We start from the raw sequence: 15,168 nt of genomic DNA, 5'->3' as shown, positions 1-15,168 counted from the left end.
CCACTTTTAGTTCATTTGTCACCGGTGGAGAATCTAGACTGTTTGCTGAGAGAGAGAGAGAGGACTCTGGTACACCGTGGTGCTCTCAGTGATGTATTTGTATTGATAAAAAGCTCTCTCATCATTAAACACTGCCCACTGCAGTTGGTACATCAACATGGTGCTGACCATGTGTGTGTGTGTGTGTGTGTGTCACAAAGTGCATTATATTGATATAGGATTTGTGATCTGTTTTGTTATTTGTTAAATGTTGTGTGTTGGATTTTAAACTGTGTCCTGCCTGGGGACTGCAGATGTAGCCTAAGACTAACTCTGGTACACTGCATCAAATTGCAACATTTATGTTAACAAATAAAATGAATAGATAAAATAAAAATAGTTGTCTCTGCTCGCACGCAAGCCCCAGCAGCCTGGTCCAGCCTGCTTGACACTGGGCAGGCTCCTGATAGCCAGATGTGAGGGGAGCCCAGGGTGGCTAGGATGGTATGTGAGTCCACACCAACCTGACCCCACTGATGAGCAACCATCAGACAGTAGTGAGCGAGCATGGCTTGCTCTCTGAGCGTCTGATTGCGCCTGACTGTGATCGATTAGTGCTGTCTGATGCGGTTATCCCTGACTGGGCTGGACGGGAGCAGTGCTGGGGTTGGGCAGTCTGATGTGGCAGCCGGTGGGGATGTGTGGATCTGAATGATCCTGACGGCGTGGAGGCAGTCCATTGGCTGCGGAAGCCGTGTGTGATAGATGGCATTATGAATGGTGACAGCTGAGATGTGCTCTTTGGCTGCATTTACAGTCCAGAGGGCTGGGATGAAAGACACACTAATGATTCACTGGTGTGTGTGTGTGAATGCATAATACATGTGTGTGTTTTGGTCTGTGTCTGTGTGCATGCGTGTGTGTGTATCAGTGACTATTCTAATGCATGTGTGTGTGTGTGTGTGTGTATGTATCAGTGAGTAGGTATTCTGATGCATGTGTGTGTGTGTGTGTGTGTGTGTGTTTGTATCAGTGACTATTCTGATGCATGTGTGTGTGTGTGTGTATGTATCAGTGAGTAGGTATTCTGATGCATGTGTGTGTGTGTGTGTGTGTGTGTGTGTGTATGTGTCACTGGATCTCCTCAGGAGCCTCAGGAAGAAAGAGGAAAACAATATAGCATTATTCTGCTTTGGTCCTATTGTTATAACAAATACACTGGAATGCTTCAAACATCTGTATTCGATGTGCTTCTTGTGGAAAGCCCTTCTGGAAACATAATTTCGGTTGCAGTGTCATCCTAGTGAGGACAGCATTTCATCTCATGCTTATATATCTGTAGGGAGCGTTTCGTAATTCAACTCATCACAAAGTTGGTGCTCACAACAAGAACCAAACAGACTAAAAAGTAGCTGGCCTGGTGCACAGGTGTGGACAGGCCTCCCGTGTGCCGTGAGCTGTGTTTGTTCTAGAAAAGAGAAGAAAGCTGGCTTCCGTGCTACTTTAATTAATTTCATGCCATATTCCAGGAAACCCTCGCATTACAAAAGCCTGCGATGACTAACCACTGGGGTGGAGATCTGACTGATTACACCACAATGGTCTCTATGGAGCTCCGATGGAGGCTCACGCGCGGCAACTACACACGCCAGATATGACACACACGATATGGGTGCCTGACAAGTGACTAAACCATAACAATAGAGGCCTTTATTATATCAACAATTAGGACAATGAATGAAAGCCATTTCCATGGATGAGTTGAATGAGTAGTGAGTGAGTACATCGAACAATATGAACTAATCCACTCTGATGAGTCGACGGAGTTATGTAATATAAGTTGCAGCCATTTATACACTGCAGCTCTGCTCTTATGATGGATGTAAGGCATGAGTGTGCATTTTCTTGTATTACTGAGCAAAATTTAGTGAGATAATCAGACACAGGCCTAAGTCAGCTTTAGAGGTGGTCTTAACTAAGTCAGACTTCAAAGGTGGTATTTTATTGTCTTTTTTATTCTCTTTAAAAAGTCCCAGATGTTCCAGATATCTTGCAAATCTACTAACAATTCATTAAATTATTGAATTCATTAAATTATCTTGCATTTCATCGTTCCAAATGGCAACTTAATGTTGCATAGCAATCCTCAAAAGGGGAAAACACATTTATGAGGCTTAATTAAGTGACATCAGATAAGTTAAAATAAACACTTCAAATCTCAGTATCGCCTTACACAAACTGTTTTCCTTGGAGTCGTTTGTGTGTGTCGAATGTCCACTTCTTTCTTCCCCCTCTTTTGCCGGTGGAGGGTGGACGTGCTGCATTCGTCGTGCATAGTAATGAGGCGACTTCTTATAAAAGCCGCTGCCTACTCAAAGGAGTCATCAGATTGCAAACGGCACACGGAACCTGCCGTTCTCACCGAGCGCGCTTCACTGCACAAAGCCTTCTGCTGAGAGCGAGGGAGAAAAGAGAAAGAGAGGCGTCGCCAAAACGTTTTTATTGAGGATATAGCCACTTCAGACCAGTTCAGAAGCGAAAGGGAGAACCGATAGACATCAGAAAACAACACTTGAAAGGAGCGCGAGGATGAGTCGCTGCACGGCCGCGCTACTTTTGTTGGTCATAGCAATCTACTCACTCAACACAGAAGGTAAAAAAAAAAAAAGCCATGGTTTGATTAAGATGAACTACGTTTAGGGCAGCAATCAACGCATTGTTAACGAATTTAATTGCAAAACTGAAGAAAAAGACCAGAATAGGCTACTTAGTATTGCCAAAGTTGTTTATCTCGGTGGATGGATGAAGTGGGTTGCATGAAAGCAATTGCGGCTGCTGAAACGGGTCGGGTGAGATTTAATTGTGTAACTTGTCACGTAACCTAATCGCTAATAGGAGAGCACATTTTGTTACTAATGGCGCATGACATTTTGAAATGTGTCACGGTTGCATCCTACATCCAAGATAAAATCGCTCAAGTAGTGTTCGAAGTGTAGAAGTAGGCGGAATGAGACAGACCCCTAGGCTATGTTTTTTCCCCTATAGCAGAGCTGAACACATACAGTATGCTTTCTTTTTTCCCCTCCTCTCTTCTCTCCCTTTCTTTACTGTGGTGTAGCCTGTGAATCCATGTGTGTGAGGTGTTATGCTCAGAGATTTAGGGAAGACCGATGAGGTTATGGATGTAGGTCAAGTTCCCCTTTAGATGAGGCAACACATGCCCACCTGCAAGCATTCACATACACACTGCACTCAACCTCGTGAAACCGCTCCCCAAAGTTTGGTAATATTGGCAAGTTTTTTTTTTTTTGTGAGCAGCAGTTTTTTTTTTATTATTATTTATTTTTAAACAGTATAAAAGAAGGAAAAAGTAAAATAAAACATAGACATCAATCATTTCGGTCATCACAGCTGCAGATTCCATTATAAGATGAGCAAAAAGTAAACTAAAAGCCTAAACTAAATACAATGGGTAGAAAGCAGAAACCGAAACAAGGCAGGTAAATTTACTTTGTCAAGAGTGTAATTAATGCCAAGCTCTGTTATCGGCCTGTGGCACTCATTCCATTTCTTATAGAAATGTGCTGACATGCTTTCATCTCCATTTCAGCATACAAATGCAGGTGCACAAGAAAAGGCCCTAAGATCCGCTACAAGGACGTTCAGAAGCTGGAGATCAAACCAAAACACCCCTTCTGCCAGGAGAAGATGATATTGTGAGTATAGGCCTACTCATCTCATACATCCTGGAGTTCATTTGGCTGCTTGTCCCTTTTTTTTTGGCTTTTGTTTCATTAATGTCTCAATTGATCTACAGCTGGCTGTGATAATTATCCCATAGGAAGCCGGTGAATGTGGCTGAAAAGGCTTTCAGTCCGAGAGAAATGGAGCTAATGAATAATCAGATACTTGTGTGCCACTGATGAGGAGGTTCCGGTGAATTTGTCATTAGAGATGGAAACATCTGGCTGAGGGTTTATCTGTGAAATCCATGTAGTACAGGGTGCTAAACTGCCAGAGACTCTCAGCAGAAGTGTCTGCATCTGGTAAATGTTTAGTGACTTGGCACAGAGGGCATGATCACTTCTGTCCGTTTTCTATGCCATTTATTGACAGAACTTGGCATTTAAGAATTCCACTAGAGGAAGGAAGATCGGGGAACTAGCATGTTTCTCACCAGTGCCAAACTGTTTGTCTCTCTCACACTGTGTTATTATTTATGAGGAGGGCTATCCCTCAAGCTCCGAACTCACAGTGTGTACACTGTTGGCCCCTGGTGGTCTTCAGCGGTATGGCATAGACATGTTTAAAAGGTGATACAAAACAACAGTTGCCAACAACCATTAGGCAGACCTGGCTAAATTTTAACCAAGATTCTTTTATATGAACTTGTTTTATAACTTTGCAAACAGACAAGCTCTTTGATCTCTTTTCAAGCATGATAAATGTTTTATGTTAATCTTATATTATTCTGCAAAACATAGCTATACACACAGGGCTCATAATCAAACAAGGCTCATGATTTTGTGGAGAGTCATGTGAGCTCCTGTCAGGGGTCTGACCTACAAACCACTCACATGCCCGTCGCAAGCCGGACACATGTCCTTCTCAGAGCTGGAATTAATTTATAGCCCAAGCCAGCACCAGGGCGGTCCTGTCGCCTCTGTTTCACCAGCTCAGCGGGCCTCAGTGAAAAATACGACTCGGCATGCGCCGGAAAGCTCTGCGGCCCCTGTGCCCGCTGAAGTTGGCAGCGGCCGTATAGCCGGGGGCAGTTTAGCATGCAGGGAGAGAGAGAGCTGCTCCCTCCAAACACCCCGAGCCCCAGCGTCAACAAAAAGGCCTCTGTCTGTGTGGACAGGCCCTCAGGTGAATGCCCAAGAGAGCCAGAGTCGCGGGGGGAATAGGAAACGGCCACGGCAAACTCTGACCACTCCGAGAGGGACTACATGGAACACGTACATTTCCTGGTCAAATGGTAGAGCAAGGTGCAAACGGCGCCAAAGCTATGGGATATTCCCTTAGGAGCACACAGACTGATGAAATCATTGTCTGGATTGTGTTCCAACACACTTTGGATAAAGAGTATGGTCAATAAATGTCCCTGTAAAAAGGCAAACATCTCTGTGGTCCTCAGTGAAATACAGCAGGTATTTAGGGATGCCAATGACCAAGATGATGATGCTGTTGATCAGTGTTGTGATTTTGATGGATTAGTGAACCTTAACTTTACTGTTATGTATGCTGAGGGGCATTTTACTGGGAGCCCTCTGGCACCCACTGCTCAGACCTGCTCGCTGTAGTTGCCAGAGTGGTGTCACAGACTCTCAAAGAAAAACAAAAAGCACTGGCCGCTTAATGGCAATGGACCCTTTCAAGTAAATGTCCATTTTGTCCATGATACTGATGTATCTCTAGTGTCAACAATGTTTGAACACCAGTTGTAACAATATCTTGTTGTTAAATAAATAGATAATAATACCTAAATGTTTGATTAGGTATCACTAATGCCGTATATTGCAATTCAAATGAGTGACCTAAGTGTTTTAAGTACTTGAATGAAATAGACATTTGCATTGATTTGCCTCAAACAATCTAGCCCTATCTTTCCCATGTGGCAATGTTACACAAAAAGTATCATTGTTGTGGTGAATGTATTTTTCCTTATGGTAAACATGGTTATGTAATTGCCCCTAATGCTTGCTGCTCCTGTCTGTTCCCCAGTGTGACCATGGAGAATGTGTCCCGCTTCAAAGGCCAAGAGTACTGCCTGCACCCCAGGCTCCAGAGTACCAAAAATCTGGTCAAGTGGTTCAAGATCTGGAAGGACAAGCACAGGTAAGGCCCGCCAACTAACATATTGCCTGTAGAAAATTCTGGCACTTTCTTAATGCACCCCCCCATGCCAAGCCAGTGCAGGGCTCTCCAGATGGAAAACAGTGCCACCTCCTGGCTGCAAATTACTACTGCAAACTGTGTTTGGTTATGAAACATGAAATTAATCAGAAAAATACATTTAACAGCCTATGTTCAGTTGAAGATCTCATATATCAGATTCACTTATTTTCCTGTGTTTATGCTATTGCCTCCTTTACATTTGTGTTTGTTATAAATCGTTCAGTTTTCTGTTTTTCTCAGCATTCGTTTTATGTTTATGATCATCTGTTGCCTTTCTGCTTGTCCATTCATTGATAATACATTCATTCAGCTTTGTGTGACATGCAACTCCTTTGCATGTCACACAAATGGCAATGCCTTTGTGTGTGCTGGTCCACTCACAATGCTCTTATGCTCCTCAGGGTGTATGAGGCCTGAGATGTCCAGCGACCCGTTGTTCAGTGGCAGAGGGACTGGGGACTAGCAGTGGTCTAGTTTGTTCCAGGTGACACACAAACCATCTCTCCAAGCAACCGCTGCAGTCCCAGTGGGCAAGAGTGACCAATCCAGTTTATTTTCTTTCCTTTGGCAGCCACCACGGCAGGGTGCCTCCCATGCAGTGTAAATTCAGCTGAATTTCTCCACATTCACCTCCCTCCTCGGGCTCGAGGCTACTACAGCCACCTATCTCCTGTGTGTAAGTGTGTATGAGGTTGGTGTGTGAATCGCTGCTTTGTCAAGCTAAACATGGGAAGACCCTAAGTCTGCTCTGTAGTGTGTGATTGGTGTAGGAGATGGTTAGCCCCTTTGGATCACATCTCTTTTCTTGGGCTGTAACAGTACATCTTGTAGCATTTAAAGGGTCCCACAATTCAGAAACATTTGGGGAGTATATTACTGTGTGCTAGGGTACTAGCCCAAAGTATCAAGAACATAGTTCGAAATTGGACTAGGGGGATCATTATTTTAACTTTTCAGCTTCATTTTCTGATTTCACTTCATGGCCAGGCCAACCAATACATATCCTTAATAAAGTTGACAGATGGGTGATTTATAATCAGTAGAGGGCTATAGAATTAAGAAACAGCTATCAATACAAATGTGTTCTTCTTGTGTGTAAATAGATATTCATTGACATGACATTATTCTGTGTGCCATGCAAAAAAAAGCAGTTGTAAAAGTGTTTTGCTATTTTGTGATGTGTTCCGTTTCACAAGTTCACCATGCTGTAGCTGGTTACAAGGCCTCATCAGCAGTATAAAAGGAACTTTTAGATTTCTAATCAGCATGGATCTTAGTACCTATCATAGCCCTACATGCAGTATGTTCTCTTGCACCACTGGCTTAATGTATTAGGAAAAAGGCAATGTGTAATAGCATTCTATAGCACAGTAAACAGAACACTCTATTTTAATACATAGGGGAAAATAGAAGGGTAAACTTCTCATAAAAAACGAAAAACATCATTCCAAGGGGAGTCCAGAAAAGCTCAAATGTCAGCACAAACTCCTTCCGAGGCCTTCACTTCTGAAAATGTGTTTACAATTGACCAGTGAGCATTCTCCTCCGTAAAGACCACTCGGTGTCCACAACATGGTGGACTACCAAACAGGGCCTCCTCTATGAGGGTCTCCTGTTTTTGAGCTGTTTGTTTTTAAGGCATTTGGTATACTGGCAGTTATATGTTCCACTTAATGGAATGTGTACACCTCTGTCATTTCTTCTTGTATATCTTATATATGTGTAAATGAATACAAAAACTTGTATAGACCTCTTAGTCTGTGATAATGAACACAACTCTTATAAGACCTCTTAGTGTAATGTATAATTTCTTCTTTTTGAGTTATTGTTGTTTTTACTATTTAAATGTTCAATAACAGAAATGTATGAGTTTCTGTGTTTGGACTGACCCAGCAAACACAGCTTTCAGTTGCATTCCAAGGAGTGTAATCAGTGAACAAGCACAGCAATAAAATGATTTGAAACAACACAGTGCAGTGTGTGTGTGTGTGTTTGGGGAGGGGGGGGGGGGGGGGGGCGGCATACATGCAGGTTTGTAGCCGTAGCTCTTGTGTGTGCATGAGTTTTCTCAAGTGAGTCTACCTTTCTATCTGTAAACTTGTCACTTTTCTTCACAAAAGAATCTCAAATCTGCCTATGCTTTGTCCATATTATAAATATGAGCTAGTTTCAGGGCCTCTGCAAGGTCAGCACATTTTCAAATATGAGTGAGTTTCAGGGCCCCTATACAAAGTTGACACATTTTCAAGTAGTGTGCTATAATTTAAACATAATATTCAGATATGCAGCTCTGGAAAAAATTATGAGACCAGCGCACATTTTTCTGATGTCATCCTTCGGTTGTTGAGTGACATTCGAATGAGTTGGTGATCATTCAAAATTAAGAGACCTCTGCGAATTTGAATATGCCGGTCAACTCATTTGAATGTCATTCAGGAAGTGTAGGTTGACATCAGAAAAAAGTGCAGTATTTTTCCAGAGCTTATATGATATATGATATATTCAGATCTAACCCATATTACAATAGAGAATAGGCTACTCTTTAGGTTGGTATATTGCAGAGTAGGCCTACAGTACATGATGGGTAGGCTAATTAGGCCTACTACATTACATTACATTTGGCTGACGCATTTTTAGCTAAAGGGACTTACAACATGGTAACAATTTTAAGTTTTAAAGCGATACTAGATAGATAGATAGATAGATACTTTATTGATCCCCAAGGGAAAATTATGAATAGAGATGGAAAAAATCCTACACAAAACAGCCTTATGACACCACGTGTTTGGTTCTGGCGGTTCAATAGACCTATGCAGATGCAGAAACAATTTTCTCTTTGACCTTGAGCCTATGCATTTCTCTTTATCTACTCCCGACTTGGCACACTTGTCATTAGGCTACATAGCCGTTTGATGTGATGGATGTCCAACTCCACCACAGCCAGACTTCTAAACCTGATTTAAGCTACATTTACAATTTACATTCTAATCTATTTCCGTATTAGGGAATCGTTGTAGTCGATAGATGGCGGTATATCCATGTAAGACAGTGCAGTAAATATAAGCCAGAGCTGTACGGCTCTGGTTACGACTCGGATGCAAACGTGAAACAACTAATGATTTGTGCTTTTCGTAACATTTGTGTTTCGTCAACTGTTACCATCACAATGTAGATTATCAGCCCGAAGAGCACCATCCATGACAGCGAACTGGTTGTGTTTTGTGTTGATACAGTGAAATGTCTGTGCATTTATAATCTTTGCATTTCTGTTCTCAGATCAATAGGGGGCAGTGTAGTTAAGTTTCTGTCAGCTATTCGCTCTCCGTCCATCTCGCATACAGTTTCTCGGAGAGAGGCGGGGACAGAATTTGGCAGCTCTTTTTCTCTGTGGGTGTGATACGTTCTTGCGATGAGCTCTCAAACGGTCTCTTAATCTGATCAAACAACGAACCAATTGATACAAGCAAGATGATATGTTTCACGAATTCTCCAGCTATTTCTAATCGTTTACTCTAAAACAAATCGTCCAGCAGGATTTAAACAAGAAATAAGCTACACTACTAGTTTCTTGCTTCGGATTCCTGTTGGGTTCGACCTGGTAGGTGCACTGCCTGTCTGGCTCATTTGATTAGCCTGATGCTCTACTGTTAACGTTGGCAGGCTAGTTTTGCACAGCCGCCGTAGCTTTGCAGCTTGTTGATGTTAAACAGCTAGCCTCGCTTGATGCGCTTGCTAGTTTTAACCTATTTTGGTATTGGTATTAAGCTTAAATAATATCTACATGTTACACTGTTACATTTTTATCTCCACACTGTAGCAGGAAAACTCGCCTATGTTAAATGTTTGTGACGCTCGCTTAGCAGCAAGCTTGTTTTAGCTAGCGTATCAACGTTAACATAATACTGTAATTGCCATCTTGATTGCTAACGTAAACCACCACCATCACTATCGTCCATATATATCTATGACTATCGTCAGGAAACTGGTGAACTAGGCTATGTCTTGCTACGATTGGAATTTATTGGCACTGAGGCTTGTCACTGTCCTAGCCAGCTTGCTAATGTGCATTTTCGATTTTGATGCAATCTTAGCTGCATAGTTTCGTTTCATTGTCAGGGGAAACTGTAAACAGTTTGCTCTCCAAAATATAGATGCAGGAAGATGCGCTCTTCTACCGTTAGCTGCTACCAATTATTCGAACGTTTGCTATTAGCTATCGATACGCGACTGGTGTTAGCGTATGTAAGCCCTAACGTTCATGACCAGTGACTATGTGGTGAAACCATGGTAAGTAAGTAACCCTAAGATGCCAAATATAAATTGTAAAAAAAAATCTGGTCGTGTAAATTGAACTGTCCTTTAAGATTTCCATAAATCATCAACTGCGTTTGACAAAATTCGTTTTGTAACGTGTAACGTGAGGTTTAATGAGGAGAAGGCTAGCTTCTAACTTTGGCTGGTCTTAACCATGCATGGGCTACTATCACATAAACTTGTTATTCTCCGCTAATTTATTATCTGTCAGGATACCGCCGACTATGTTGATAGAGTGTATCTGTGGTCGTAGAAACTACCTGTTTATTTGTAAACAAAGCGAAATAAAGACAATGTCAATATTGAGCGAACTATTTTGTCTCCACCCATGCGCGAGGGTGATGTCTTCGTGGATGGACTGCCGTGGAATGTTCTCGGTCTGCGAGTTCGAAACCACCTCACGTCCATTGGAGTGCTCTTGATTTACGCCCCTGAATCTGTCGGACGGTCCGTTTAATTGGTTTCTATTAATCAATTCAGCTTAAGAGGCGATGTGTCCTCTCTTGGTATTGCACAGGACTCGATAATTGAGTCAAACATAATTTTGCTCTAGTCTTTTTTTCATTTTAGCTGTCAAATTCATAACAAACCGGCTCATTGGTGGCACAGATCGAGTGCACAAAATATGCTTTGAACTCTGATACAGAAAATGAAGATCTACACTACACTTCTCGTCCGCTGTTGTGTAAAGATGATGTCTGATTTTCTATTACCAGTGGTGCTCTGTCACATGCACAGCAGTGTCATAAAAGAGTACAGCGTCTAAAGTGGAACACTGAATAAGTCTGCTCAGCAGGGAATCGGGACCGCTCATCAGTAGGCTAATGGATGTTGCTAGTGTACTTCACCCAGAATCATAGAGCCATGCATGAACTACATATTTGCCTGCAGGGGAACAACTGGTTAGTTGTTTTGTACACACAAGATGGCTGTTCATGCTTTGTGGGTATGAAACAATTTGTTTCTTTGAACATAACCTTTACCGTGTGTACGGTTTTGCCTGAAACACCACACTGTTGATAATGTGTCATTTGTAGGTTTACTCTATCTGTAAGTGGGATGCATATGTGTCAGTTTTGCTATTGACAAATTCTTTGATTATAAGTGTGGCCTCTTTTGATTGTCTGCAGTCGCCTGCTAATGAAAGTACACAGTCATTTATCAGTGGCCATGCATTCCAGGGAAGAGGTAAACTGCTCATAGACACAAAAGATTAGTGATATGAAAGAGGCAAACATCACATTCTCTGGTACCACAGACTACACAATAGCTGAGAGTTGTCTGGTTTTCTTTTGAATTCTGGTTAATTTCCCAGCTGCATGATGTGCTTTGACTGTGTGTGCAAGCGGCAGTCCACCAGACCACACACACAAATAAAGGCTGCCTGCCCTGCTATGTAGATGGATTGCAGGACACAGTGCTCATGCAAATTTCAAAACAGCAGCACGGGATGTTCTTTCTGCCTGGCTGTTCTAAAATACCTCTTCTCAGATACCCCAAGCTGCTCTCTGTTTCTTAATTAAGCCGTAGCACTGAGACAGAGCGTATACACACCAGGCAGCGCAGAGCAGAGCGGCCGCGTGATGCCAGATGCATGTTTTGGACATCTGGCCGTCTGCAGTTTCCTGCCCTGTAGTCCGATTACTCAAGAGGGAAGCAATTGTCCATAGGACACTGACATAGGTTATAGATTAATAACAAATGTGTTGTTGACTAATGAGTAACATCTGGTAAAGGATTGCAAGGATAGTTGCATTTCCAATGACTTGGTATAGGCTAGTAATAATACTTTTCTTATAGGTTTGCCTGTTTTGGTGTTGGTGTACCAAATATAAAGGCAACAACTGTCAGTTTGTCTTGGGTTCTTGTGCATTTTGTTGCGACAGCTGACTTTAATTTACCCCATCAAAAATAGTTTTCTTATTGTTTCATTTTTGCTTTATTGAGTTTGTCGTCAGGTATGCCGAGGCAATGGTCTTGTTTTTGCAGGGAATGGTCTTGTTTTTTCGATGTGGGATGTCGCCGTTGGTGCTAGCTGGAGGGGATGAAAGCCCTGAGAAAGATAAACTCGACTCCCTTGCTGTAAATTAGCTGCTGTTGCCGCTAGCGGTGAGGATCCAGGCCCTGAGAAAGATAAACTGGGCTCCCTCGGTGCTCCAGCTCGGTTGGAAAGCGTTGCTAGTGTGTGGGGGGCGAGCAGCGAACTAAAACCCAACCCGGCCCAACCCAGGCGGGCGGCAAGTAGGGACGTGAGAGACTACTGAAGCCCAGAGCGTTCACAGCAGCAGGGAGTTTGAGTGCTCCATTAGTCCCTGCCCTCTGAGGCCTTGTGTTGGGGCAGAATAAACAGTTAGAACTTGGGTTCTCACATACAAAGCATACCCGCAAACACACCCACCCACTCACACCGCACTGACATGGGTGGGGTGGGGGCACATTATGTTATTTTGTTGATGGGGAGGGAGGGGGAGGATGAATGTCTTATCTGATGATTGTAACAGATGTACAGAGAAGATATCCCCTGGGAAATGCTGAATGTGTCATCCTCCGATTACACTTTTACACACACACACACACACTTACACACACCTTAAACCCCTCTGTGCTGCCTCTCTGGGCAGTCCCTTTCTATCAGATGGAGAGATCTGCCCACTCTCTTCTCCTTGTTTCGTCCTGCAGAGCAGGCACACCCAGGCAACATTTGGGGCACCATATGTGCGCATGCTGGATTAGAGTCCTGCCCGGTCTGTGTGAGGGCTAGCGCTAGCTGGGCAACGCCATGGGCGATGGTGCTAAATCGACTAGCTTCAATTGAGCTGAGAGCCACCCAGTCGCCCAGAGGAGGCTTTTGGGACAGTACGCTTTGCTGTAAGTGGGCACTGTGTAAATTGGAAGACAAGAGCTGCTTTGTTGTATGTATTGGGAAACAGAGACTTCTGGGAAGCTTCCCGCCCACAGTCAAACGGTGGAGATCTGCCTCTGTCTGGCCCTTGTTTGTCCTAGATCTACCCCTGGCCTTGCCCTGATTTTGGGTCCTATCTGGCCGCAGCCTGGCACAAGCAAAGGACAGCAGCTTGGATGAAAGCATAGAGGGGAAAAAAGACAGAAACTAGGCCAGTGGTTCAGTGGCCGACTCATATTTGGGATGAGCATAATCACATTAGCCCACGCTGGCTTATCTCTTCTCTCATCTCTATCAGGGCGTAGCCTGCTGTCATGAGACCTATGCGGGGCAGTCTCGTCTAGTTCCCAGACATCAGCCGCCTATGGCCCGGACCTGTCCCGAGTCCGGCTCGGTGTCGGAGGGGAATTCTGCCATTTTCTAGGAACTCACTGTGACTTGTTCTGGGGAAGGTCGGGTTGTCAGGGTTTTCTGACAGTGATGTCCTCAGCGGCCGACCACAGACAACTTCCTTCCCACCTCTCACTCTTCCTTCACACTTCTCAAACATTTAAAGGGATCTGATTGGTTGCTGGGTACGTCAGCAGCACAGCAGAACAGAAATGTCCGTTGCGTGCCTTCACTTCTGTTTGCTGTTGAGACACCACCCACGGAAACCTTCCTACAGCTGTGACTCACAGCACTCAAATATAGCCAAAGATCAACATCATGCCAGAGAGAGAGAGAGGAAACTTCCTGCCTCCTGTGCGTTGAGCAGTGAATGTTAGTATGGGTGGGTTGATGGGGTGTCAAAAATATAGGCATGAACTTTGGTCAGACATCTAACTTCCTGTTGGCTTATTTCTGATAGCCCCACTCTGTTTTGGACGTGCAGGGACTGAGATGTTGTGGTAGGTTTCAGATAGCTCTATTGATCACACTCTGACCAGCGGCTGCGTCTCTGTGCATGTGTGTTGCAACTGCCGCTGCTGTTGTTGTCTTGTTAGTTATTAGTGGAGCTTTATCTCTAAAATTGGCTGCAGTGGCAGAAGAGGCTAGCAACATTGGCCAGCTAGTGCTGCAGACTCAAGCTGGCGCTTGCAATAGAGACTAGCTAGAGCTTGCTGCTGCTGCTGTACAGACAAGCAGTTAGATAAGCTCTGTGTCAGGGCCAGTGTGAAATACTGCACAACCTCTCTCTCTCTCTCTTTCTCTCTCTCTCTCTCTATTATTTCTCTCTCTCTCCTCTCTCTGTCTCTGTCTGTCTCTCTCTCTCTGTAATTGTCCCTCTCCATCTCAGTCATTAGTCCCCTCCCTCTTCAGATCTCCCATCTCCCTCCCTTCGTATGGCTCTGGCTTTACTCTGTATCTTTCTATCTCCGTCTCCCACTCCTTCCCCCTTTATCTCACTGGCTGTAATTCACTCTGTCTCAATTTCTCTCTCTCTCTCTCTGCTCTCTCTCTCCCCCTCTCTCCCTCCTCTCTCTCTCACCCTCCTCTCTCTATTTCGCTCTCTCTCACGCTCTCTCCCTCCTCTCTCTCTATCTTGCTCTCTCTCTCACGCTCTCTCCCTCCTCTTTCTCTCACTCTCCTCTCTCTCTGTCTCTCTCTCTATCTCTTACTATCCTCTCTCTCTCTCTGTCTCTCTGGGTTGTTATGCTGTTGCTGGGTCCAGATGGAACTGTATGTGTGTGTCAGTAGTTCATCACAGTGTTAGACCATGCTGAGACGGCTGTGCAGGCTACCATGAACAGACGGGGGTGACTGGCATCCCCTCACTACAGATTGGCCCTCACATTGGCTGTTGATTGGTTCCAATCACTGCTGATTGGTTGCCCAGTCTCTGTCCCTGCTGCTGATTGGTCATCGAGTCTTTGGAAGACCAGGGAGCACCAGAGTGGAAGGCACACTGTCTCTGCCACCTGCCGCAAGCTTCCTGCGGCTGTCTAACGGAGCGGAAATTTCCACTCTCTTCAGAGCTGTCTCGGGGGGGGGGGGGGGGGGTAGTAGCCCTCATTATCGGGAATATAATTACTAACACGGGTCTTGAGCGAGGTTTCACCTGGATGAGGTTTCACCTTTTTGTTGGCATACCT

General features: G+C 44.1%; 2 protein-coding genes across 5 annotated transcripts in view; both read left to right on the top strand.

The window, feature by feature from the left end:
* The first annotated feature begins 2,374 nt into the window (after positions 1 to 2,374).
* cxcl14 (chemokine (C-X-C motif) ligand 14) lies at positions 2,375 to 7,844 on the top strand. Its single transcript, XM_076287392.1, has 4 exons — positions 2,375 to 2,632; positions 3,590 to 3,695; positions 5,704 to 5,817; positions 6,279 to 7,844. The coding sequence occupies exons 1-4, from the start codon at positions 2,569 to 2,571 to the stop codon at positions 6,292 to 6,294; spliced, it is 300 nt and encodes a 99-aa protein (XP_076143507.1). The 5' UTR covers positions 2,375 to 2,568; the 3' UTR covers positions 6,295 to 7,844.
* Positions 7,845 to 9,259: 1,415 nt separating this feature from the next.
* Positions 9,260 to 15,168, top strand: part of fam13b (family with sequence similarity 13 member B) — a 64,863-nt gene continuing 58,954 nt past the window's right edge. For all 4 annotated transcript variants that reach the window (XM_076287391.1, XM_076287389.1, XM_076287390.1 and 1 more), the window contains exon 1: positions 9,260 to 9,475. The gene's annotated coding sequence lies outside the window, so the exon portion shown is untranslated. The remainder of the gene's footprint in view (positions 9,476 to 15,168) is intronic.

Source organism: Alosa pseudoharengus, unplaced genomic scaffold (genome assembly GCF_046254945.1).
Source record: "Alosa pseudoharengus isolate Yale_2024_CS ecotype anadromous, Long Island Sound unplaced genomic scaffold, YU_APseudo_1.1 YU_APseudo_1.1_scf_16, whole genome shotgun sequence".
Taxonomy (NCBI): Eukaryota; Metazoa; Chordata; class Actinopteri; order Clupeiformes; family Clupeidae; genus Alosa; species Alosa pseudoharengus.
The sequence above is the reverse complement of the archived record's forward strand: the minus strand, read 5'-3'. Positions and strand labels throughout refer to the sequence as shown.